Here is a 26,782-nt window from a genome sequence, read left to right as displayed (position 1 = left end):
CGCGTAAGCAATACATTCTTCGATTCTGTCCAGCCCTTTGATCCTGTCATCCTCTCAATCCCGTCTCATCGCCCGCATCGGTCTACACATTTTGTTCTCGCCATCCAATCGGGCTATCGTGAAACACCATTGGAAAGCTCTTCAGTGCTCAACAACTTCTCTGGGCCGAATGACATCGGAAGTAGTTGCTCCAAAGTCATGACTACCGACTTGCCGTCCTTGTCGTACATTAGGATCGGGGTGTGTTGCTGGACAAATGATAAGCATCACATTTCTACCAGCTAGGCAGCGTGGACAATGCCTACCTCGCAGAATTCCCTGATGAACTGCCGACACATCCCACAAGGGGATGCGGGAGGACTGATATCAGTCGCAACGGCTATCGCCCGGATGTCGCCTTTCTTTGCTCCCTGGCAGACCGCGGTGGCAATGGTTACTCGCTCGGCACATGTGCCTACGGGATATGCTGCATTTTCAACGTTGGCCCCTTGTACGACAACGCCGTTCGTCAGCAGCAGTGAGCATCCGACTCGAAAGTGCGAGTATGGGCCTTGTGCTTGTTGTCAGGCCGCTGTTTTGCTCTAGAAGGTCCAGCCCGATGCTCACAGTATGCCCTTGCTTTAGCCTCAATACATGTCTCCGAGAGCTTTTGGACTTCTGTAGAGGATAGTCCGTGAATCAGAGCGGTGTCGTGGCGAGCATGTCCTGGTTTGAAGTCGTCTGACATCGTGGGAGGAAACAGAAGGAAGCAGTGGTGGATGTTGGGTTCCAGGTTGAGAGGAGGTGCTGGCAGCGTACATTTGAGACTGACTTGCATGCATCGCTGTCACGGCGACGAGCTCCTCTGTTTGGCATGCTTGCATTTGTATGCACTGGTCATGCCTAAACTCCATCTCGCCTGCCGTGCCTGGCCGGGGGAAGGGAAGGCAAATTGACAAGGTGAATCTCCTCGGGCCACCAATATATCAGAATCCACGTCACATCCGAGGTGCATTGCAAGTCACCAGATCTCATCCATCGAGACAACTCGCAATACTCTTACAACAGCAGGCTATGCATACACATGCTTTGAAGCGCGCACTTAATCCACGGCTATACCTCAGGGTAGCATGACGGAACTACACACTCGTCCAGGGTTCTCCCAACCTCCAGCCGCATCAATTGCTGCCGGCCGATCCGTCAAGAACTTGCGATTCTGGAGTCTTGACGCAGTCCGTGAGCGTTGCTCTCGAACGACATTGTGCTTGGATCATTGGAGAGGAAATCACGTGCAGTTGGTCATTGTATACTACGAACTGATATGTATTCACGACAATACTTCCACTGAAGGCTCGGCAGCAGTCTTGCGCTGTTGTCTTGCGCGCAGCAGATCAATCAGCCAACGCCCCTTATCGTTCCCGTCCTTACAAGCCTTCTCGGCCCATGCCCATAACGACGGGTCAAGCAGATTGATCTCTTCATGAGTGCGCCAAGATGCACCTGCCTGCGGTATGCGTTCGAGAAGCATGAGCACAACATGGCTATCACAGCCTCCATCTATGACAGCAACTCGTAGCAGCTCGGTACTCACGGGAACACCCATGCGCAGCATCACGGCAACAACGTCGCGTCGGCATTCAGCAACAGCACACTGAAGTCCTTGCAATGCGAAATCGCCGTATACAGGGTCAACGGTGGCGATGACAGGCCACTCCTGGGCGAGTACCGACAGAAAGTTGGACTTGGCTTCTGTGAAGGGTGGCGATAAGAGCTTCCTCGGGGGAAGCAAAGTTGATGAGGGCTGGAGCGCCGTCCACATTGCACGCCAATCTGTGTCAGCATGCTCGATATTAGGCTTGTGGAGGTGTCCTGCTGGATTGTGGACCTGTAGCCATGACTTGAAGAAGTTGAAAGTCATAAAGCGACTGTTCAGCAGTCGTGTTGCAGCGGCGAGTTGCGCCGCACCAGGATCATCATTGCTCAGGCGACGAAGTACAGGTGATAGTATAGTCTCCGTCAGCTGGAGCTCCAAGTGTGTGCTCTTCGATAATTTTGCGGCAAGATGTCGCGAGACCAGCGGCAGATTCACATTGGCGGAGTACTCGAAGATATGGTGAATGACCTCGGCGGGAAGCATCTCGAGCGGCGAGTCATCTTCACCTTCCACTCGACGGCGTTTCCGCGGTTCGGTCGAAAGTGGAACGGAGGAGGTTGCGGTGCTCAGGTGAGATCGCTTTTGTAGTGCAGGCTTTCGCCTCTTCCCGGTGTACCATTTCTCAGCTGGAGTGCAGTGTCGTTTACCACGCACCTTGACAGGCGTGAAGTCCGAGACCGTGGATGGAGCCATGAGTCCACGAGACTTGTGACGGACTAGGGGATTTGTGAAGGCTCGTCCTGGGTCGTGTACCTAGCACAACCTCCAAGTCAGTTCATGCCACATTGATCGTTGCCGAGAGTAGTAAGTCCAGGAAACTGTCCTCAGTGATCTTGGTGTAAAAGCGATCATCCCACGTGGGTCAATTACTATCTAGTGCGTAGTGTTGTAATCATAGGAGAAGAGAGGAAGAAGTGAGGTCACGTACCTTGATGCCACACCTTCAATCCGCAGATGTGCAAGGTGGCCCAGGGCGGCTCGGACTTGCCTGCACGGAGAGTCAGCAACAGTTACTGTGCATCGGTCTGTGAAGTGGTGTTGCAGTGATCGCCGGTCATAATATGTAAGATATTGAATATCAGGTTGACCGCCCGGTCTTGAGAAACAGGCGAGTGACTCCCGGTACGGACATCAATCGCAAATTGGTATAATCCTGTGGAGGTGAAGGAGTAGGGAGGTCTAAACGTACCTTGAATGAGTATACAGCGCACATTGGTGCCTGTGATGGTGGCGTGCTGTTCGCACGATGAAAAGCGTGTCAGGAAGGTGTGAAGAAGACGGCGAAAAAGTTCGAGGCGAATAGCGATTGCCGCTAGCTCCGGCTACTTCCGCAGCAGCTGCCAAGACGCATAATTCTGCGGAAGTCACGACGCCTGCAATTCTCGCCTCTAATTCGAAGGAAATTGCGTCGACACCGAACGACATCCCCATTCCCAACACCGACAAAATGGGCGACGCAGAGGTTACCGCCAGCAGCTGGAGACAGGTGGAGCAGGGACGCATCGCGTTCTTCGCCAACGGCCCTTTCATCAACCGAGTCGCCGCCATCGTCCAGATCATTGACCACAAGCGCGTACGTGATCACCGTGCAGGAGTGGGAGACATGAAGATCTGGGCACCATGGACTTACATTTCCACAGGTCCTTGTCGAGGGTCCGTCCGATGAGCCAAAGCTCGCCGTTCCACGTCACGCCGCCGCACTCAAGGACCTCTCTCTAACCGGCATCGTGATTGAGAAGCTCCCACTCGCAACCGGCTCCGGCTCTCTCAAGAAGAGATGGGCAGAGGCAAAGATTGACGAGAAGTGGACAAACAGCGGCTATGCGAAGAGGCTGCAAAAGGAGGCGCGGAGGAAGAACTTGAACGACTTCGAGCGCTTCAAGGTTATGCGATTGAGGAAGCAGGTGTGTACATCTTTGTCATGGCCTTCTCGTGGAATGAAATTGTGAGGGATTAGCAGGTCGAGGCGGAATGCTAACACCCAACAGGCTCGCTTCGAGGTCCGCAAGGCCATTGCTTCCGCTAAGGCATAGGCTGGGTGAAGATGCCACTTACCCAAATGCATCACACTAATCTGATGCACCTTCGACGTCTCACAGCATTCACGATGGACTCAGGGCGACCATCAGGCGAAAAGGACAGGCTAAATGAGGGATGAAATGGCTGTGTTAGGCTTTTGATAGCGCTTCAATGCATCGCCGTCTTGCGGCTCTCCAATGTGACTGTATGAAATGTTCGGGCTCATCTCCACGTTCCAACTGTCCAGTACTACCGTGTCTCTGCCTGCTCACGCTGTCATCTCCGTCTCATGTGTGCGGGACCGTCCGCACCTTCCAATTATGTGGGCGGCCTGGCTTGGCGAAACTGAACTTGAGGAAAGAGCCACTTCTTCGTCATTAGACAATACAGCAGGAGGACGTCGAACCAACCACGCTGATTGGAATTGACTGCTGGAGTGAGTCGTAGCTATCCATGCAGACCAAGTGCATACGACTTCATGCGAGGATCTGCATCTTTGCACATTGACAAACACATTGACTGACATATCTTTTGCGCAGCTTCTTGCACCTCCATTACCGCAAACATGGCCAACCCACGCGTCGAAGAAATTGTTGACGAGCCCGAGAAGAAGGTCGACGAGGTTGAGGACGAGTCTTCCGACTCTGACGAGGAAGGAGGAGATGCCAATATCCCAGCAGGCGCTCAGGTCGCCGTGCACAGCAGAAACGAGAAGAAGGCGCGCAAGGCCATTGCCAAGCTTGGTCTGAAGCACGTCGAGGGCATCACCCGTGTCACTCTCAGGCGACCAAAGAACATCCTCTTCGTCATTAGCCAGCCAGATGTCTACAAGTCCCCTTCGAGCAACACCTGGATGTAAGAGATGATCAAGGCGCGAGCACATGCGAGATTTGCAAAGACTGATACAATGATATAGCATCTTCGGTGAGGCTAAGATCGAGGACCTGAACTCCCAAGCTCAGGCATCCGCTGCCCAGCAGCTTGCCGCACAGTCTGCCAACGAGCACGCCGGCCACGACCACTCGGCCGAGGGTGCCGACAAGGGCAAGGCAATCGAAGGCGATGCTGGTAAGAAGGCCGAGGAGGAAGAGGACGATGGCGAGGAGGTTGACGATACTGGTCTTGAGGCGAAGGACATTGAGCTCGTCATGGCTCAAGCCAGCGTCAGCCGGAAGAAGGCTGTCAAGGCGCTCAAGGAGAACGACAACGACATTGTCAACAGTATCATGGCATTGAGCATATAGTCCTACCAGGATGCTGGCGTCAGTCAAGTCATGGCTATGTCGGGCCTTGACGAGATCGAAAGAGTCCTGTATCTACACCGGACCACGCCCTCTGAGATGTCCTCAAAACGAGTCCTCAAAATGAGAGATAGCTTAAGATTAGAAGTATTTCTAAACTTATAGTTATTAGGCTTATATCGAGAGTATAGTAGCCGGTACTCGTCCTCGTCTCTCTAGATTATAATATCGCGTAGTACCGCCTATCTAAGATCGTAGAGTTCGGTATCTCTTACGATTATACCTACTCCCTTATTATACGTAATACGATCCGTTCAGTTACGGTCTACTAAGGCGTCGCGTTATTTCTCTATTAAGGTATACTTCGCTTTCGGTCTTAGCCGCTCCTTCTATCGCTACTCCGGTATTACGTCCTACTAAACGTAGTTTAGCTACCGCCGAGCGTATTCTATATATTAAGGATATCGTCCTTTCGAGAGCGCCTTCCCGCGGCGGACGACGTAAGTACCTTCTTACGAAGGGAAATTAAGTCTCTCGAACCGTAGGGCTAGAAGGGTCGTCGATCTCCTTATCTAACTCTCTCTCTCTCGGATTTATACTTCTATATACGACGAAGTAAAGCGATACCTATTCCTACGACCTATAACAACGCGATAATAACTCCGAGAATATAAAGATATAAACGAGGTATAACGTACTTTACTACCGAGCGGGCTATACTACCGAGCGGGCTACTTTTACTAAGAACTATACCACTTCTATAGATATAGCTATATAACTACTATTATAGCGTATATTGTCTTTAAACGAGGCCAAACTGACCTTAGCTATCTAGGCCACGAAACGCGACGCGATAATCAGATTGACTTACTATAAAGGTATACGACGCGTCTCGAACTATACTAGAGTATCAATTAAATAGACGACCTCCTCGGAGTGACTACGAGCCTAATTCGAAGAAGCTTATAGAGCTAGAAGAGAGGGTGATACTTAAGTATATAGATAGATATTTCATTTAAGCTATTATAGTACGCTTTAGCCTATATAGCTATACTATCTTGTTTTTGTATATATAGAGGGGAAACCGTATTAGTAAAACCCCTCCTCCTTCCCGCCTATCTTTTCCTACTCGTTATTGTCTTAGATTTCCCTTATTAGGGGTACGCTAGTATTATAGGCCTACCCTAATAACTACCCTATCTATACCCCCCCTAGCTTCCGCCTATTGTCTATCTACTCCTCCGTCTCGCTAGCGAGGCTAAACTACTAGAGGTATCCCTACTATAGTATCTACCGAGCGATTCGGCGAATATTACCTTTATCCCTAATAATTAACTTATAGTCTCTCCTTCCCGTATAACGGTTTATAGTTATATTAATATAAAGTAGCTAGGTACGTAGAAAGAGGAGCGCGAGGTACGCCGAGGCTATATATAAGCCGAGGTACTACGCTAGTACGCGCGGTCACGTGACCTACGTACTAGCTAGACATTTACTAGGCCTAGGGCCGTAATACTACCCCCCCCCTTTAAAATTGCGCTTAGTCCCTTAAGCTCGTAGTATAGCCGCTATAAACGCGGCGTTATCCTCTATATTATCCTCTATACCGTCTATCTTATCTATTATCGTTAGTCTAGTATCGTATTTGTTAATCTTAGTATTATCGTATCCTCTACGGTAGCTAACCTAGCCTATACGAGTCGTAATTTCGTTTCTATCGTAGCGATATATAAACTCCGCGAAGGAGTCCGTTATAGTAGCTATTACTTAAGTCGAGGAAGAGCTATAGTACCTATTACTAGCTTAAGCTAGCGGTATATCCGTAGTTACCGAGTTAAGAGAAGTATACTACTTATATTAACGTATATCCGGTACTTACCTACTAACGGTTATCTTTCTTAAAGTAGCCGCCTACGGGCTATTATAAGTACTAGTATTAGGTTCGTAATACGTAACTACCGGAAGAGTTATAGGTACCTACGCGAATAACTTACGTAGCCTACCTATAGTTACCGGGTTAGACGTAACTATTAACGAAGCGTTCGCGGCTAAAGCGTTTATTACTTCGCCGATTATAACGTCTTCGGGTATATCCTTATTAGGAATCTACCCTAGTAGCGGCGTAAAGCTAGCTAGCCTATCCTTCGTAGGATAGTTATAGTAGAAGTCCGCGATAGAGGCGGTAGTATTACGGGTAGCCCGCGACCCCTTACTATAGCTACGTCGGCCCGGCTAAACCGCGGACCTTCTATATCGGGTTAGCGCGGCTTAGCTTTGCTTTATAACTTCGCCGCGCCTCGCGCTCCTCTTTCGTAGCTTCGTAGAACAATAACTATCTTATTCGGACCCTATAGTACGCGCGCCCTTATAGTTTGTTCTACCTTACTACCTAGATCGCGGATCTAGGTAAGGGACGCGTAATAATAGGAATAGACAGAACCGTAGAACTCGAGAACGCGTAGAGCCGCATTAGAATACAGAACACGGTAAGGTATATAGCGCGTAGATACCTAGAGAACGTAACGCGGCGACAATATTAGTAGGTAGTCGCGCGCTCGTAGACAGTTAGGATATAGGTACCGTTACGCCTCCCCCGAACCTAGATAACATAACTTTATAAATAGCGAACGGCGGTATGCTACCGCTACCTAAGCCTAAGGGCAAAAGTAAGTAGCGTATATCTCTTTTCCCCGACCTCTCCTCTTTTCCTTAGAGTTAGATATAGGACGATAACCGGCGGGTTATAGTAGACACCGGTGTCGCGCTATAACAAGAGATTAATAAAGCTTACTAGAAGGCCTTCGAGCGAGAAGAAGGTAGTAAGATTGACTTTATAGAACTGTTCGAGTTCAAGCTCGAAGAGAACCTAGGCGGCGACCTAGACGAGGTGTATCTATTACTCGACGAGGTAGAACACATTCTCGTATCCGAATACTAGAATGTCACCCTAGACAACCTTACGACCCTTATATCCTAACACCCGAAGACCACCTACGACTTCGTACTATAAGTAGTTAACACGGCAATTACTAAGGGTAGACAACTCGATATAATAGAGCGAGCTAACGACCTCTAGAACACCTAGTATACTACGCTATACACCGAATACGACCGTATCTATAAGATGCTACGAAGTGAAGAGCTTATTATATAGAAAATGGTAGTAGATCTTAAGAGCAAGAAGGATTACGACCTAGCTAAGTTATAAGAGCTAGGGAAGAAATATAAGGAAGCTAATAACCTATATAAGCAGTTTAGCGAGATCTATAAGAAGGAGAAGAAGAAGGCACAAGATGCTAAGGCGAAGAACTAGGCCCTATAACAAGAAGTCGATGACCTAAAGGCTCGGCTTAAGGTAGGAGACACTATATAGAACGGAGGTAGGGGCCGCTTAGGCCGCCGACCCTCTCGTTCCCGCCTACGTAAGACCTTACTCGAGTAGCTATTACGTAGGTATCGCGAAGCTACTAGTAGAGGGGGCGGTAGCGGTAGTAGTAATAACGATAACGATAGAGACGACGATAACCGTAGCGATAATAGCCGAGGACGTAATAACGACCGTCCGCGACTAGGATCTAATAATAGTCGTAACTCGAGAATACGTAATACCCGTACCTAGACACTACTAGTTAACCTTCTAGAACGTCTCTTTACTATTAACCGCACCCTTACTCGCGGTATAGAGATCGGTAAGGGTATGCCCGACCCTAAGTACTTTAAGAACGATGACGACCCCAATTTCGATAGCTAGTATAGTAGTGTTCTCCTAAAGCTAACTATAGTAACCTTCCGTACTAAGGTAGATAGTCTACGCTTCGTATATAGGTAGACATAAGGTGATCCTTAGCGAAGCATTAAGCCGAGGATCCCTATACCTAGACAGTAGTCCTTTAACGAGTTTAAGACTAGAGAAGAGTTGTTAGACTAGATAATACGCTAATATAGTATACGTAATAAGGGAACTAAGGCTATAGTTAACATTGCTACCTATAAGTAAGAATAAGGCGAAACCTTTATAGCCTTCTATACCCGCTACTCGAAGTTACGCGCCTAGATGTTATAGACCGATAAGACCGAGCTTATACTATTCCGTAACCGACTAAACCGTAAGTACCTTATTAAGACCTTCGGCGACCGCGAAGTCGACCGCCGCCTAGATAGTATATAAGACGTTATCGAGGAGTATACCGTACTAGACGAGAGTTTCTACGAGACAGATCGACTATACCCGTAGAAGGAGCGCCCCCGGGGTAATAGTAACTCGAATAGTAATAGCGGCTAGAACAACTAGAATAACGGTAACGTAGTTACTAGTACCGCTACCGGTATAGTAGGTGCCTTAGTATAGCGCCTACTACAGTACGCTAGTACTAAGAAGAAAGAGGATCTACCGACACATCTATAGAACCTACCTACGCTTAACCGTAAGTAGCGCAAAGACCTTAAGAAGTAGGGTAAGTACTACCGCTACCGTATAGGTTCTTACGTATCGATTAACCCTAAATGCCTAATATATAGGTACGATAGCGACTATCGCCTACCGCGTCTACGTAATACTACGCCGAATCCGAACGCGAACCTCAGTTCCCTAGCCGCCGATCCGCGGTAGGGAAATAGCACGACCGCTACCTAAGTATAGTAGATAGCGGTCACCCGAACTTCCTAGGACAGAAAGAGTATAAGATTGAGAGACACGGAACGTAAGAGACGGTAATAGACTATAGTAAGGAGCTTAAGATATCGGTATACGTACTAGATAAGTAACAGCTAGCTATATACCCTTATATAGTATTACCCGTAATAATATAATAGAGAAAGGCTCGAGGCCTTATAGATTCTGCTTCTACCTCTCTCTTTCTTAACTAGAAATTTATACGTAAATAGATAGATAGATAGATTTGTCATTCCCCTGTTCTAGGACCCTATCCGGCCTATATAGGTATATATCTATTGTTATGTACAAAGGGAAACCCGAATAGGTAAAAACCCTTCCCGCCCCCGACTACTCCTTGTCTAGATTAGCTTTCCCTCTAAACGTACGTAGTCTATGTCACTACCCCGTTAGCCCCCGCCCCTAGCCGGTCTCGTCGCGCTACGTCGTGTCCTCTCTTCCTATACTACTCCTACTAGGCGGTACTGTTCTAGCTAGCCCTTCTCTAGTATCTAGTTCGTAATACGCCGTAGGTCTTTAGCGTTGTTAAGAAGTGCCCTAATCGTCCGGTTCCTCGCCTTTACTATCTACTCCCCCCTTCCTAGCGACTACCTCGGATAGACGAGGAGTGCGTGCCGTACGTTCTAGGAGCGATAGCCGTAGGGGTAGCTAGTATTCGTGTATCCTAGAACCTTCCTCTATAATAGGTACCCCTAGAGGCCGATGTGTTCGCTTCGTAGTTAGGTTACTATACTACTCTATGCCCTCGTAAGGCGGTAGTAGATAAGCTTCGGGGGGTGCTTGACCGCGGATTTCGTAGCTAACTATTCCTTAGGTTATCCCGCTAGCTAAGGGCGTCTACTATACCCTACAACCTAGTTGTTCTACCTCTCTTTCTATAGTTGCTCTATAAACGATTTCTTACCTTCCTATTATATTACTAGCTATTCGTCCCTTGCCCGGTAGTTCGGCTCGTTTCCGGGTCGAATACCCTTATACGCTAGTACTGATTCGCGGGCCCTTACGACTACACTAGCGATAACCTTCTATACTAGGTACTATGCCGACTTACCTAAGTAGGAGGTCCGTAGTCCCTAGATGTATAGGTCGATCGGCGGTATAGCGGTCTCGTGCTTAAGTATCCTCGTTAGTATCGACTTATATACCCCGGTGACCTTCCTTAGGCATTGGTTTTAGATCTTCGCTAGCGGCGCGACGAGTCCCTTCGATAGGCAGGCCCTCTCGCCTAAAGACTACACTTAGCTACTATAGGTAAGGACTAGCCGTATAATAGCCGTATATAGAAGTCGTAACTACCGGAAGTCCGCCCCCTATATAGACGTAGTAAGCCTCTAGTATAATGCTATATTCTGTTTAGCTTTCCGTAATATTACCTATACGTACTTCCTCTACCGTAGCGCCGGGTCCACCTATAGTCCGAGGATCCTAAGCTAATTTGCCGGGTTAGTCGTATGCCCCTGTATCTAGATAGAAGCTTACATATTATAGAACCGTAGCCGGCGCGTAAAGTGTATCAGATTGTACTTTTCTAGGTTAAACCGAGCCCCGTACCTCCTAGCCTAGTCCTCGTAGATCTTATGCTTCTCTTCTAGTAGCCTATAGTTCTCCTTAGTCGAGGAAGACTACGCTAGGATATTTGTGTCGTCTACGAAGCCGCTCGTAGCGGTGTTCTAGGATTCTAGGGCTAGGAGTAGCATCGCTATAAAGAAGAGGAACAGAATAGGTACTAGCGTTAAGCCTTACGGGATTCTAGTATAGACTGCTTAAAATAGGCTTCTATACTAGCCGACTAGGATCGACGTACTACGGTTTTAGAGGTAGGACCGTACGAAGTTGACAAGCTACTTAGGGAGTCCTTTCGACCTTAGGATATAGAGAAGCCGCGGGTATAACACGTAGTCGAAGGCTCCTGATATGTCTAGGCTAAGTAAGGAAGCCACCTTGTCCCTATTCTTATACCAGATGGCCTTTACCTAAGAGGTAATAAGTTCTATCGCGGATAGCGTCGATCGCTATAGGCGCGTACCTATCTAGGTGTCCGGGAGTAGGGAGTGTTCCTCTACCGCCTCGGAGAGTCTCGTTATAACCAGCTTCTTAAGCGCCTTCCTAAGAGTGTTAAGGAGCGTAATTAGGCGGTACGACTTCACCTACGTATAGTCTTCCTTCTACGGCTTACGTAGGACTACTGTCGTCGATTGTTTAAAAGCTATCGGGTAGTATCCGGTCTATAGGTAGGCGTTAAAGATCGCTATAACTACTAGGGCTAGTTAATCTCTACACTTCTTTAGTAGCTCGTTTAGGATCCTATCCGGCCCCGGGGCTTTCTTCGCCGGTAACTTCCTTAGTATAGCGGTAACTTCTCCCTCGGACACCTCCTATTAGACCGCGATGCTAGGGGCTAGGGGAGTAGAGCTGTTTATATCGCTTAGATTAGCCTCGACTAGGGGTAGGAAGAACTTACTAGCTAGTAGACGCGCCTTGGCCTCGGGGTCGCTAACCGGGCCACTAGGCGATTGTAGCGCTAGGATAGAGAAGGAGGGGCCCTGTATAGGGTCCTGTCGGGCCCATTTCGCTAGCTTCTACATCCTCTCTAGCTTGCCGGCGATTTCTTCTACTATAGCCCTCTAGCCGACTGCTTTCTCCCTCCGTATTATAGCTTTCTTCTGTTAGTATACCTCCCTATATACGTTCTAGGCCTCCTCGCTATAGCTACTCGTCTATACCCGGCGGGCTCTCCTTGCTTCTCTTACTACCGTAGTGTACTCTAGCGTCTAGTATAGTTTAGACTATATCGTTAGTTAGGTAAGCGGAACGTGAAGTAAGGTCGCTTTTCTTATTTCGTCTATCAACCCCTAGACTGCTTCGTCTATCTCGTCTTTACTATTATATTGCTACTACGCGATCTGGACTAGCCTCTTAGAGTTATCGAGGTACGCCTAGATGTTAGCCTAGTAGGCCTTTCCCTAGTTTAGCTTAGGGGTTCTCGCTAGTATACGTTATATCTATGTCGTAATAGAGGTCCTAACTAGTATATAGTCTAACGACGCCTCGAGTTTATGTTCGATCCTATAGTAGGTTACCGTGTAGTAGTGGCTATCTAAGATCTAGGAGAGGTCGATCGTGCCTTAGAGTCCCCCTCTCTTCTAGGTGCCTAGGTCCTTCGGGGTATTAAGGGCAATTACGTTGCTCGCTATCAAGTCGAGTACTTCGTCGGCTATAGGGTACGGCTATATAAGGCTTTCCTAGGAAGGGTAGTGTATATTAAAGTCTCCTACTACGATGTGGCACCCTTGTCTCTTAAGCGCACTGTCTAGGTGTCTATAGACCCCTAGGTCGCGGCTAGACCTCGAGGCTAGCGGTTGTATATATAGGTTGTGTATCTAGGTGCTACCTACGTAGAGGGAGGTAATATCGCCCCCGCCTTCTTCGTCTACGTAGTACACTACCTCCTAGTCGGATTCTAGTATGTCCTTACTGATATAGAAGTACGTACGGGGTCTGCCGTCGCCTCGTAGGCATGTCGTATAGCCTAGTAACTTATAGGTCGTTAGTCTCTTATAGTGCGGGTTAATCTATAGCTCCTAGATTATAAGGACGTAGTAGACGCGCGGGTCCGCCTCGTATAGGAAATGGTTCTAGACTATATCCTTGCTATAGTTAACGTTATACTAGATAATACTAAGCGTGTCGAGGCTAGTTATCGGCATCGATAATTATTTCCTCTATATCGTCCTATGTCCTACTACCCTATACGTCCTAGTCTACGCCTATCGGCTATATACTAAAGAGGAGCCGGGCCTAGTTAGATTCCCTCGCCGTAGCTAGCAGAGCACGTGGCCTCCCGTACGCCCTAGGCTACGTATCCTTTATATCGTTCTCGGCCCTAGGGCGCTTATACCCGACCGCCGCTAGTTAGTTCCGGTATAGGCTAGCCTTACGGTCGCCGTAGAATCTTAGGGCGACGGTTCTGTTTATAATTGCCTTGTTTTTCGCTAGTTTCCGCTATAGGCATTCCGTACTATACGATAGGTAGTGCCCCGGACAGTTCGCGTACCGTCTCGTAGTCAATGTATAGTCCCTAGATATATAGTCTCCTATATAGTTCGAGTAGGCCTACTTGTTTATGTACGTGTAGGTTTAGTATCTATACTGTTGGTATTTAAAGCATTAGAGGATACGAAAGGATAAGGAGTACTTTTCTACTATCTTGAGGCTATATTACTAGACTAGGCCTTGTTCTATCGCTAGATCCGCCGCTTTCGCGTCTTATAGCTATACTATTAGCGCCGAGGCCTTCTTGCCTTCTAGCCATTTCCTATAGAGCCAAGTCGCCTTCTAGATTAGAGAGTTAAGAGTGACCGGGTTGTCCTCTTAGAGAGCGCGTAGGTGACCCTAGTTAGTTAGGTCAAACTCCTTAGGTATGTCGTGGACTAGGATCGTGAATTGTTTCGTTAAGACCTTCGCTAATACCGTAACCTTAGATACCTACTATAGCTATGCCTCTAGGTGCCTCCTAGCAGTAGCAGAGCTAGTATAGATCTATAGAGTGCCGTTAGACTGTTAGTTCACTACGACCACCCCTAGTTAATTAATTCGTTAGGCGAGCTCCTTATTCGATAGCTTCGCAACTTCGGCCTAGTCTTCCTTTGCTACAATGCGGATCGTAACTACATCGTACGTTAGGCGGGGGCCTAGTATCGATACCGCGACCGATGCCTAGCTATAGGGGTGTTGATTCCGGGTGGCCTTACTAATCGCCTAGGACGTCGTCCTTATTTCTTATTGCCCTCGGTAATACGATAGTATAAGCGCCGTACGTAGCTAAGTGATCATTACCTATAGAGACCGGTAAGGGAGCTAATCGTTAGTTTCTATACTTTTTACGTCCTCTATAAGTTGCTACTAGTTGTCTTAGGGGGGCTTCGCCTATAGGGCCGTAGGCGCCGTTAGTACCGTAGCCTAGGCTACTATTACCTAGGAGTTGCCTAATGTAGCTAGGCACCTCCGCGGCGTTTAGAGCTAAAGAAATAGGGTGAAGAGAGCTTTAAGCTATCTAGATTAAATAAGGTAGAACTCCCTTAGTCCTAGGGGCAGTGGCCTGCTTTTTATATCGTTAGAATAGCCTTAATAAGAGCTTTCGAATATGTCGTGTTTTAGCGTAGAGATCGATAATTCCGCTATAGTTATCGGGTACGGTTCTTATATATAAATATACAATACCCCTGATCCCTTTGACGTAAAGCCGACGACTAACACTAGGAGATAGAACGGCCACTACGCGGTAGATTATATACGCGGCCCCTATAGACGTAGTTATAGGCGATTATTACGAGTAAATGTTATACTACGTCACCGACCTCGAATACGACATTGTCTTTAGCCTACCGTAGCTTATAGCGTACAACCTAAACATCTTCTAGGAGATAGGCGAGGTGGCATTTAGGTCGGATTACTGCTTTGGTCACTATCTATAGAATAAGACACCGATAATAGTATAATCCCTAAACTACCGCGAGAAGAAGAAGTAGGCACTAGTACGGTACGGACTAGAGCCCTTTACTAGAGATGTAGCGAGCTTTATAGTAGGAGGGGCAGAGCTAAATGTCTTATTATATAACCTAGAAGACATAGACGATAAAGAAGTAGACTACTAGGGCGTTTCTTAACGCGCGTAGGGGATGTACGCGTACCGGCCTAGGGCTAAGTACTTCTATATTATACCTACTAGGCGTAAGAGCGACGGCGGAGAGCTTAAGCTAAGTGTAATAGCTACTAATGATCTAGACCAATTCTTGAATAAGTAGTTCAATTATAACCCGAAGGAGAAGTTACCGCTAATATACTACGATATTACGGACGCTTTCTTAGCTAAGGATTATAAAGGACTCCTACCTTACCGACTAGGCGTAGATTATAAGATTTATATTAAGCCTAATGGTCTATAAGAGCCACTATACCGCAAGCCCTACGGCCTAGCTAAGAAGGAGAACGAGGTAGTTAAGAAATAGCTAGACGAGTAAACATCTAAAGGGAAGGTACGGAAAGTAGGGCAAAAGACGAACTAGTCTCCTATACTAGTACTAGTAGTACGTAAGCCTAGAGGTAGGCTACGTGTTTATATCGACTATAGAGGATTAAATGCGATTACTATCAAGAACCGGTATCCGATTCCCTTGATATAAGAGACGCTTAACCGTATATACGGCAAGAAGTACTTCATAAAGCTAGACATTATAGCAGCCTTTAATAAGTTACGGACAGCTAAAGGGCACGAGTAGTTAACAGCATTTACGACACGATACGGTATCTACGAGTGTCTAGTGTTGCTATTCGGCTTATATAACGGACTAGCATCGTTCTAATTATATATTAATAAGGTCTTATAAGAACACCTAGACGACTTTGTGTCGGCCTACCTAGATGACGTCCTTATCTTTAGTAACACCTTAGAGGAGCACATTAAACACGTACGGAAGGTTCTTACTAAGCTACGCGATATAGGACTTATAGTAGACATCGACAAAAGCGAATTCTACTAATAGAAGGTGAAGTATCTTAGGCTAATTATAACCCCTAACGGTATCGAGATAGACCCCGAGAAACTCGAATGTATTTAGACATAGGAAGCTCCTAAGAACCTAAAGGATGTCTAGGCCTTCCTTAGATTCGCTAACTTCTATAGGCGGTTCATCGAAGCATTTTCGCGTATAGCTACTCCTCTTACAAACCTAACTAAGTCGGACGGACTAAGCAATTATAAGAACAGAAGGATTCAATAGTCACTAGATTACTAACGAGCCTTTAACAATTTGAAAGCTACGTTTAGCAAAGCCGGTATACTCGCACATTACGTACTAGGTAGGGAAATAGTAATAGAGACAGATTCTTTAGATTTTGTAAACGCCGGCGTGCTTTCGTAGTATGACGAGAATAGTGTACTATATCCTATAGCCTTCTACTCGAAGAAGTTAAGTCTATAGGAGTATAATTATGAAATCTATAATAAGGAACTGTTAGCTATTATTAAGGCTTTTGAGGAATAGAGACCCGAGCTCGCCTACGAGGCAGATAATAAGGACTTATAGCTAGTCAAGATTTATACCGACTATAAGAACCTAGAATACTTTATGATAACAAAGTAGCTAAATCGGCGACAAGCGCGTTAGGCTAAGTTCTTGTTATAGTTCAACTTTAAGATAATATACCGTCTAGGACTTTAAGGTATAAAGCTAGACAGCCTAACGAGACGTAGCTAGGACCTTCCGTAGGGGGTAGACGACCCTCGGAACTAGTATTAGCATTAGATATTACTACCTCCTAAGCGATTCCTTAAGATCGCCTTACTATAGGTAATAGTAGAAGATACGCCGGAAGAAGAGGAACTAGTACCGCTAAACCCTAAAGCTAAAGAGTTTATGCCTATAGAACAAGATGCGCCTACTAAACAACCGGCGACGCGTAAAAGTTAGCGGGAAGCCGAACTCGAGTATCGAATGTCGACGGCGTACGTAACCGATAACGAGCTTAAGACCGCGATTAAGGACCTATAGAAAGACCGTACTCCTACACTACTATAGAGAGCGAAGATTCACCTAGTATACTATAAAGTAGATAGCGACCTGCTATATATTCGAAACTAATACGACGGCTAGAGCTTATAGGTACTAAATGACTAAGCTTTATAGACTAGGATAATTAAGATAAACTATAACGCTCTAGTAGTAGGCTATCTAGGACGAGCTCGTACTTATAAACTCGTAGTACGTGAATTCTACTAGCCTAGATTAGCGAGATCCGTACGTAGATACACCGCGAATTGCCGTACCTACCGTATAACAAAATCTCTATACTCCTAGCTACTAGGATTACTATAGCTACTTCCTGTTTTAGATCGGCCTTAGAAACACATTGTAGTCGACTTCGTTATCGGACTCCTAGACAGTACTCTTAACGGTATAGTCTATAACAACATTATGACCGTTACTAATAGGCTTACTAAGGAAGTCGAGCTGATCCCTATTAGCGTAATGATGGTATAGAATACGGCAAGGCTTTTCCTTAAACATATGTTCTGTCGGCGCGGGTTTCCTAATACTATTATATTAGACCGTAGTAAGTAGTAGGTTGCTACCTTCTAGAAGAAACTCTATAAGATGCTCCGTATAAATCGTAAGCTAAGTTCTTCGTATTACCTAGAAACTAATAGATAGTCAGAACGTACTAACTAGGCGATAGAACAGTATCTCCGTATATTTACTAACGAGGCACAGGATGACTAGGCAGAATAGCTATGCCTTACTTAGTTTACGATCAACAATCACCTATCTAAGACTACTAGTGTGTCGCCGTTCTACGCTACCTTAGGATACAACCCTAAGTTTATAGAGCGAGTTGACCTAAACGCTAGAAAGGAGGGAGGACTAACCACTCTCTAGCGACTAGATGCGCGATTAGTAGAAACCTTTATACGTCGAATTTACGAGCTTTATAAACACCTTTAAGAGAATATACGAATATTATAAGCTCTCTAAGTAGAGGTAGCAAACCGCTACCGAAGCATTCCTCGAGACTATAAGGTAGGTAATTAGGTATATCTTAGTACTAAGAATATCCGTACGACTCGACTATCTAAGAAGCTAGATAGGAGATATACCGGCCCTTACTAGATTACGGAAGTTATGCCGGCTAGACTCTCTTATCGACTGAAACTATTAGACGCTCTAGTAGGACTTAATAACTGCTTCTACACCTCACTACTATAACGAGCCGACCACCCCGATTTCCTACTACTAGAAGGGTAGTATCTAGCGCCGCTACTACCGATAACTATCGAACCTAACACTACCGAGGCTAATATAGTAGCCGATATAGTAGTAGCACCTACGTATATATACGAGGTGGAAAAGATCCTTAATATATATACCCGTAAGCGGGTAGGCAAGGTGAAGAAGGGGCATAAGCGCAAAGTAGATATATAGTACAAGGTGAAATAGGCTAGATATTAGAACGAGGAGGATAGTAAGACCTAGTAACCTATAGAGGACATACTTGAATACGTAGCCGCCGCTATTATAGACTTTTACTATAACCGGCCGGAGTTGTCTACGCCTATAGGCTTCGTAGCTCTATCTAACTAGTCCCTACTAGCTACTAAGATACTCGGGCTCAACTCGATTAGGGTTATTCCGAAAGACACCGCTACGAATAAGTCGCCTCGAGCCTTACCTCTAATAGAATCTACTCCCTATATATTCGATACTCGAGTAGAGCCTATAGAGCCTATAATAATACCTAACTTTGGTCATAAGGATTATACGCGAGTACGAGCCGAAGATAGACTTAGATCTAGGGCAAGCTAGCTAACTAGGCAATATGTTTCTCGAAGGAAGCCGGTCGAGGATAGTCTTAATAGAGCGAATACGATGTTATCGGATGACGACAGGGTACTAGAGGATAATTAGGCGTTCGCGCGATTATAGAGCTCGATAGGCAAGTAGCCTTATAAGGTGAATAACGCTTAGAGGACTAAGGCGTGTTTTAGGAGGGGGGGTACTATTACGGGCAGCCCGCGACCCCTTACTATAGCTACGTCGGCCCGGCTAAACCGCGGACCTTCTATATCGGGTTAGCGCGGCTTAGCTTTACTTTATAACTTCGCCGCGCCTCGCGCTCCTCTTTCGTAGCTTCGTAGAATAATAACTATCTTATTCGGACCCTATAGTACGCGCGCCCTTATAACGTCTTAGGCGATTAGTAAGGCCACCCGGAATTAACACCCCTATAGCTAGGCATTGGTCGCGGTATCGATACTAGGCCCCCGCCTAATGTACGATATAGTTACGATCCGTATTATAGTAAAGGAAGACTAGGCCGAAGTTACGAAGCTACCGAATAAGGAGCTCGCCTAACGAATTAACTAACTAGGGGTAGTCGTAGTGAACTAATAGTCTAACGGTACTCTATAGATCTATACTAGCTCTACTACTACTAGGAGGCACCTAGAGGTATAGCTATAGTAGGTATCTAACGTTACGGCATTAGCGAGGGTCTTAACGAAGTAATTTACGATCCTAGTCTACGATATACCTAAGGAGTTCGACCTAACTAACTAAGGTCACCTACGTACTCTCTAAGAGGACAACCCGATCACTCTTAACTCTCTAATCTAGAAGGCGACTTAGCTCTATAGGAAATGGCTAGAAGGTAAGAAGGCCTCGGCGCTAATAGTATAGCTATAAGACGCGAAAGCGGCGGATCTAGCGATAGAACAAGGCCTAATCTAGTAATATAGCCTTAAGATAGTAGAAAAGTACTCCTTATCCTTTCGTGTCCTCTAACGCTTTAAATGCTAATAGTATAGACACTAGACCTATACGTATATAAATAAGTAGGCCTACTTAAACTATATAGGAGACTATATATCTAGAGACTATATATTAGCTACGAGACGGTACGCGAACTGTCCGGGGCACTACCTATCGTGTAGCGCGGAATGCCTATAGCGGAAACTAGCAAAAAACAAGGTAATTACAAATAGAACCGTCGCCCTAAGATTCTACGGCGACCGTAAGACTAGCCTATACCGGAACTAGCTAGCGGCGGTCGGGTATAAGCGCCCTAGAGCCGAGAATAATATAAAGGATACGTAACCTAGGGCGTACGGGAGGCTACGTACTCTATAGGTTACGGCGAGGGAATCTAACTAGGCCCGGCTCCCCTTTAGTATATAGCCGATAGGCGTAGACTAGGACGTATAAGGTAGTAGGATATAGGACGCTATAGAGGAAATAATTGTCGATACTAATAACTAGCCTCGATACGCTTAGTATTATCTAGTATAACGTTAACTATAATAAGGATATAGTCTAGAACCATTTCCTATACGAGGTAGACCCGTACGTCTACTACGTCCTAGTAGTCTAAGAGCTATAGATTAATCCGTACTATAAGAGACTAATAACCTATAAGTTACTAGGCTATACGATATACCTACGAGGTAACGGTAGACCCCGTACGTACTTCTATATTAGTAAGGACATACTAGAATCCGACTAGGAGGTAGTATACTACGTAGATAAAGAAGGCGGGGGCGATATTACCTCCCTCTACGTAGGTAGTACCTAGATACACAACCTATATATATAACCGCTAGCCTCGAGGTCTAGCCGCGACCTAGGGGTCTATAGACACCTAGACAGTGCGCTTAAGAGACAAGGGTGCTACATCGTAGTAGGAGACTTCAACATACACTACCCTTCCTAGGAAAGCCTTATATAGCCGCACCCTATAGCCGACGAAGTACTCGACTTGATAGCGAGTAACGTAATTGCCCTTAATACCCCGAAGGACCTAGGCACCTAGAAGAGAGGGGGACTCTAAGGCACGATCGACCTCTCCTAGATCTTAGATAGCTACTACTATATTATAACCTACTATAGGATCGAACATAAACTCGAGGCGTCGTTAGACTATATACTAGTTAGGACCTCTATTACGATATAGATATAACGTATACTAGCGAGAACCCCTAAGCTAAACTAGGGAAAGGCCTACTAGGCTAACATCTAGGCGTACCTCGATAACTCTAAGAGGCTAGTCTAGATCGCGTAGTAGTAATATAACAGTAAAGACGAGATAGACGAAGTAGTCTAGGGGTTAATAGACGAAATAAGAAAAGCGACCTTACTTTACGTTCCGCTTACCTAACTAACGACATAGTCTAAACTATACTAGACGCCGGAGTACACTACGGTAGTAAGAGAAGTAAGGAGAGCCCGCCGGGTGTAGACGAGTAGCTATAGCGAGGAGGCCTAGAACGTATATAGGGAGGTATACTAATAGAAGAAAGCTATAATACGGAGGGAGAAAGTAGTCGGCTAGAGGGCTATAGTAGAAGAAATCGCCGGTAAGCTAGCGAGGATATAGAAGCTAGCGAAATAGGCCCGATAGGACCCTATATAGAGCCCCTCCTTCTCTATCCTAGCGCTATAATCGCCTAGTAGCCCGGTTAGCGACCCCGAGGCTAAGGCGCGTCTACTAGCTAGCAAGTTCTTCCCGCCCCTAGTCGAGGCTAATCTAAGCGATATAAACAGCTCTACTCCTCTAGCCCCTAGTATCGCGGTCTTATAGGAGGTGTCCGAGGGAGAAGTTGCCGCTATACTAAGGAAGTTACCGGCGAAGAAAGCCCCGGGGCCGGATAGGATCCTAAACGAGCTACTAAAGAAGTGTAGAGATTAACTAGCCCTAGTAGTTATAGCGATCTTTAACGCCTACCTACAGACCGGATACTACCCGATAGCTTTTAAACAATCGACGATAGTAGTCCTACGTAAGCCGTAAAAGGAAGACTATACGTAGGTGAAGTCGTACCGCCTAATTACGCTCCTTAATACTCTTAGGAAGGCGCTTAAGAAGCTAGTTATAACGAGACTCTCCGAGGCGGTAGAGGAACACTCCCTACTCCCGGACACCTAAAAAGGTGCGCGCCTATAGCGATCGACGCTATCCGCGATAGAACTTATTACCTCTTAGGTAAAGGCTATCTAGTATAAGAATAGGGACAAGGTAGCTTCCTTACTTAGCCTAGACATATCGGGAGCCTTCGACTACGTGTTATACCCGCGGCTACTCTATATCCTAAGGTCGAAAGGACTCCCTAAGTGGCTTATTAACTTCGTACGGTCCTACCTCTAAAACCGTAGCACGTCGATCCTAGTCGGCTAGTATAGAAGCCTATTTTAAGTAGTCTATACTAGAATCCCGTAAGGCTTAACGCTAGTACCTATTCTGTTCCTCTTCTTTATAGCGACGCTACTCCTAGCCCTAGAATCCTAGAACACCGCTACGAGCGGCTTCGTAGACGACATAAACATCCTAGCGTAGTCTTCCTCGACTAAGAAGAACTATAGGCTACTAGAAGAGAAGCACAAGATCTATAAGGACTAGGCTAGGAGGTACGGGGCTCGGTTTACCCTAGAAAAGTATAATCTAATATACTTTACGCGCCGGCTACGGTTCTATAATATATAAGCTTCTATCTAGATATAGGGGTATACGACTAACCTAGTAAATTAGCTTAGGATCCTCGGACTATAGGTAGACCCGGCGCTACGGTAGAGGAAGTACGTATAGGTAATATTACGGAAAGCTAAACAGAATATAGTATTATACTAGAGGCTTACTAAGTCTATATAGGGGGCGGACTTCCGGTAGTTACGACCTCTATATACGGCTATTATACGGCCAGTCCTTACCTATAGTAGCTAAGTATAGTCCTTAGGCGAGAGGGCCTACCTATCGAAGGGACTCGTCGCGCCGCTAGCGAAGATCTAAAACTAATGCCTAAGGAAGGTCACCGGGGTATATAAGTCGATACTAACGAGGATACTTAAGTACGAGACCGCTATACCGCCGATCGACCTATATATCTAGGGACTACGGACCTCCTACTTAGGCAAGTCGGTATAGTACCTAGTATAGAAGGTCATCGCTAGTATAGTCGTAAGGGCCCGCGAATTAGTACTAGCGTATAAGGGTATTCGACCCGGAAACGAGCCGAACTACCGGGTAAGGGACGAATAGCTAGTAATACGATAGGAAGGTAAGAAATTGTTTATAGAGTAACTATAGAAAGAGAGGTAGAACAACTAGGGTGTAGGGTATAGTAGACGCCCTTAGCTAGCGGGATAACCTAAGGAATAGTTAGCTACGAAATTCGCGGTTAAGTACCCTCCGAAGCTTATCTACTACCGCCTTACGAGGGTATAGAGTAGTATAGTAACCTAACTACAAAGCGAACATATCGGCCTCTAGGGGTACCTATTATAGAGGAAGGTTCTAGAATATACGAATACTAGCTACCCCTACGGCTATTACTCCTAGAACGTACGGTAAGTACTCCTCGTCTATCCGAGGTAGTTACTAGGAAGGGGGGAGTAGATAGTAAAGGCGAGGAACCGGACGATTAGGGCACTTCTTAACAACGTTAAGGACCTACGGCGTATTACGAACTAGATACTAGAGAAGGGCTAGCTAGAATAGTACCGCCTAGTATGAGTAGTATAGGAAGAGAGGATACGGCGTAGCGCGACGAGACTAACTAGGAGCGGAGGCTAACGGGGTAGTGACATAGACTACGTACGTTTAGAGGGAAAGCTAATCTAGATAAGGAGTAGTCGGGGGCGGGAAGGGCTTTTACCTATTCGGGTTTCCCTTTATATATAATAATAGATATATACCTATATAGGCCGAATAGGGTCCTAGACTAGGGGAATAACAAATCTATCTATTTGTATAGACGTAGTGAGCCTCTAGTATAAAGCTATATTCTGTTTAGCTTTCCGTAATATTGCCTATATATACTCCTCGATACTTCCGTTCCCCCTAGATCGCCGCCTTCCCCCTAGTAATACTTATACTTTAGATATAGCTATATAGGCTCCTATATTAAATGGCATTCAATATCGCATCAATTCAAGCTAATGTTATCGCGACTAATCGCGTTATTAGGTTATTATAGGCTCGTAGCGGTACTAGGAGGTAATCTCGAAATCTGCCCTTCTAGGACCTTATTTTTCGTACTTTCTTAAGCCTAATCTTATCTATTATAACACTACCACCTTAATAGCGATATAGACGATTACGAGACGGTGTTATTAGCATTATAGCTACCTACTATCGACCTTACCGCCGCCGCTAAACCGCCTATACTACTAGAAATACCTTGTTTTGACCGCTCCGACTTAGATACGCGTAGGCGTCGAAGAACGCGGTCTATTACCTCTTACACCTTTATACGACCTTAATATTCGATACGCTCTATATCACTACGGCCTTAGAAGTACGCGTTCATTATAAAGCCGGTACTAGATAGTCCTATACCGCGAGAAGACACGTTCTCTAGCGAGAAGGAATTGACCGATTACTACTACGCGTTTAGAAAAGAGGAGGGCTTCGAATATAGACTAGATCCGAAGCGCTCTAAGGATTATAACCGTACTAGATAGCGGTATCGCTATAAGGTAGTATATTGCTATACTAGCTTTACTAAGACCGATAAGAACAAGGCGAAGAAGAAGTCTAAGCGATATAGTTGCCCTTTCTACTTCTACGCTATTACTACTATACTAGACGAGCCTAAAGGGGAGTAGGAGATACGGCATTCGAACAAGCCTAAATACTATCGATATAATTATAAGCCGGACGATATAATAGCGCTTATTATATACCGCTAACGTTTAAGGACTACTACGTTCTTAGAGGAGCTTAAACGCCTTTAGAAAACACGTATATCGATAGTAAAGATTATAGCCTATTTTAGGGGGCGTGTATTACTAAAGCCTTACGACATTTATAATATTGCTTAGGCTCGTAATATTAACGCTCGGCGTAAGTATAATTAAGTAGAGAGGATAGTCAATCTACTTAATAGTAAGTCTATATATTATGACATCTATACGGACTCCGAGATAGGCTTAATTCGAAGTATAATAGCCCTTTATTCGAAGAGCCTCAAAGCCTTTAAGAATACGCCGTATATAATCTATATTAACTTAACCTATAGCACAAACCTATATAATATAGAGCTTATTAACATTATATCTACTAGTCCTATAAACGATATAATCGAGCTAGGCGTTAGCTTAATTCGACCTAAGCCTAACAAGTTATACTTTATCGAATTACTTCGCTCTCTTCGTAAGGGCCTTAAACAGACTAGTTGTCTAATGCCTACGGTCTTCGGTACTAACCGTAAAGGGGAACTTATATTCGCCGCCGACGAGGTCTTTCTAGAAAGTACGAATATTATATACGATTAGTATCTATAGTAAGACATCCTTATACGTATACGGAAGGAGAGAGGTGAATTCGGATAGGTTAGGCAAGACGGCTATTAGACGGACAGTCTATCTACTACTTAATTCTTAAAGCTATTTACTTATACCGTACGGAGTTAGTCTAAAGGCGAGTTTAATAGTAACGTTATAAAGCTCGATATAGTATATCTAATGTTTAAGTAGTACTTATACGTTAACTAGTAGCACTTTAAGATACGTATTGTCTATTACTAGACAAACGAGATCAAGTACTTTAGCGAGAAGATAATATTACGAGTTAAAGTATATTACGGCCGTATTAAGGAGTAGCTTAACTATAGTAGCCGCTACGATATCTTTATACTCTTCGAGTCGTTACTAAATTAGTAGAACTAAGGCTACGACCGTCGACGTAGTAAACTCGCTAATAAGCGTAAGCGTTATTATAAAGTATTAACCGGTTACTTCTAGTAGAGCGTAACTCGCTATATTAGTAACTACGTACTACTCGAAGTACTTAAGCTTTATAAGCGCGTAGAAGTATTGCTCTATAATAACTATAGGGTTGACGATGCTAGTAATAAGATTAAGTACCCTACGTATAGCTACGGCTATAAGTAGTATTAGTATAACGACTATACTACTAAGACTCTAGGCTAGCTATACGTTTGTAATATTATAAAGCTTCTAAAGGTAAATAGACGACGATCTACGAAGCTACTACTATAGCGCTTCGACCTCTATTAGTTCGTTAAGTTCGATAAGATAAGGCTACTTAAGAAGGTGTAGCTACTACCTCGAATACGAGAGCCTATATAAGGGCGCGCGTACTATAGGGTCCGGGAGAGATAGTTATTATTCTACGAAGCTACGAAAGAGGAGCGCGAGGCGCGGCGAAGTTATAAAGCAAAGCTAAGCCGCGCTAACCCGATACGGAAGGTCCGCGGTTTAGCCGGGCCGACGTAGCTATAGTAGGGGGTCGCGGGCTACCCGTAATAGTACCCCCCTTCCTAAAACACGCCTTAGTCCTCTAAGCGTTATCTACCTTATAAGGCCACTTACCTATCGAGCTCTATAATTACGCGAACACCTAATTATCCTCTAGTGCCCTATCGTTATCCGATAACATCGTATTTGCTCTATTAAGACTATCCTCGACCGGCTTCCTTCGAGAAACATATTGCCTAGTTAGCTAGCTTACTCTAGACCTAAGTCTGTCTTTAGCTAGTACTCGCGTATAATCCTTATAACCAAAGTTAGGTATTATTATAGGCTCTATAGGCTCTACTCGAGTATCGAATATATACGGAGTAGATTCTATTAGAGGTAAGGCTCGAGTCGACTTATTCGGAACGGTGTCTCTATTAATCCTAATCGTGTTAAGTCCGAGCACCTTAGCGTC

The 26,782-nt window shown here is 45.4% G+C and overlaps 4 protein-coding genes across 4 annotated transcripts; 2 read left to right on the top strand and 2 right to left on the bottom strand.

The window, feature by feature from the left end:
- Positions 1–113: 113 nt before the first annotated feature.
- On the bottom strand, positions 114–727 carry CLAFUR5_01154 (Cytidine deaminase; the record flags this gene model as incomplete). The annotated part of the gene is made up of 3 exons (XM_047900302.1): positions 114–248; positions 306–550; positions 607–727. 3 exons carry the CDS (start codon positions 725–727, stop codon positions 114–116), a joined length of 501 nt encoding a protein of 166 aa, XP_047756491.1.
- Positions 728–1,306: 579 nt separating this feature from the next.
- On the bottom strand, positions 1,307–2,326 carry CLAFUR5_01153 (uncharacterized protein; the record flags this gene model as incomplete). The annotated part of the gene is made up of 1 exon (XM_047900301.1): positions 1,307–2,326. One exon carries the CDS (start codon positions 2,324–2,326, stop codon positions 1,307–1,309), a length of 1,020 nt encoding a protein of 339 aa, XP_047757304.1.
- Positions 2,327–3,080: 754 nt separating this feature from the next.
- On the top strand, positions 3,081–3,666 carry CLAFUR5_01152 (60S ribosomal protein L14-A; the record flags this gene model as incomplete). Its single annotated transcript, XM_047900300.1, has 3 exons — positions 3,081–3,206; positions 3,274–3,537; positions 3,622–3,666. The coding sequence occupies 3 exons, from the start codon at positions 3,081–3,083 to the stop codon at positions 3,664–3,666; spliced, it is 435 nt and encodes a 144-aa protein (XP_047756488.1).
- A 551-nt stretch (positions 3,667–4,217) lies between these two features.
- CLAFUR5_01151 (Nascent polypeptide-associated complex subunit alpha) lies at positions 4,218–4,896 on the top strand (the record flags this gene model as incomplete). Its single annotated transcript, XM_047900299.1, has 2 exons — positions 4,218–4,507; positions 4,569–4,896. 2 exons carry the CDS (start codon positions 4,218–4,220, stop codon positions 4,894–4,896), a joined length of 618 nt encoding a protein of 205 aa, XP_047757306.1.
- Positions 4,897–26,782: the final 21,886 nt, after the last annotated feature.

This window comes from Fulvia fulva, chromosome 1, assembly GCF_020509005.1.
Source record: "Fulvia fulva chromosome 1, complete sequence".
NCBI lineage: Eukaryota > Fungi > Ascomycota > Dothideomycetes > Mycosphaerellales > Mycosphaerellaceae > Fulvia > Fulvia fulva.
Note: the sequence above shows the minus strand (reverse complement) of the source record. Positions and strands in the feature narration are given on the sequence as shown.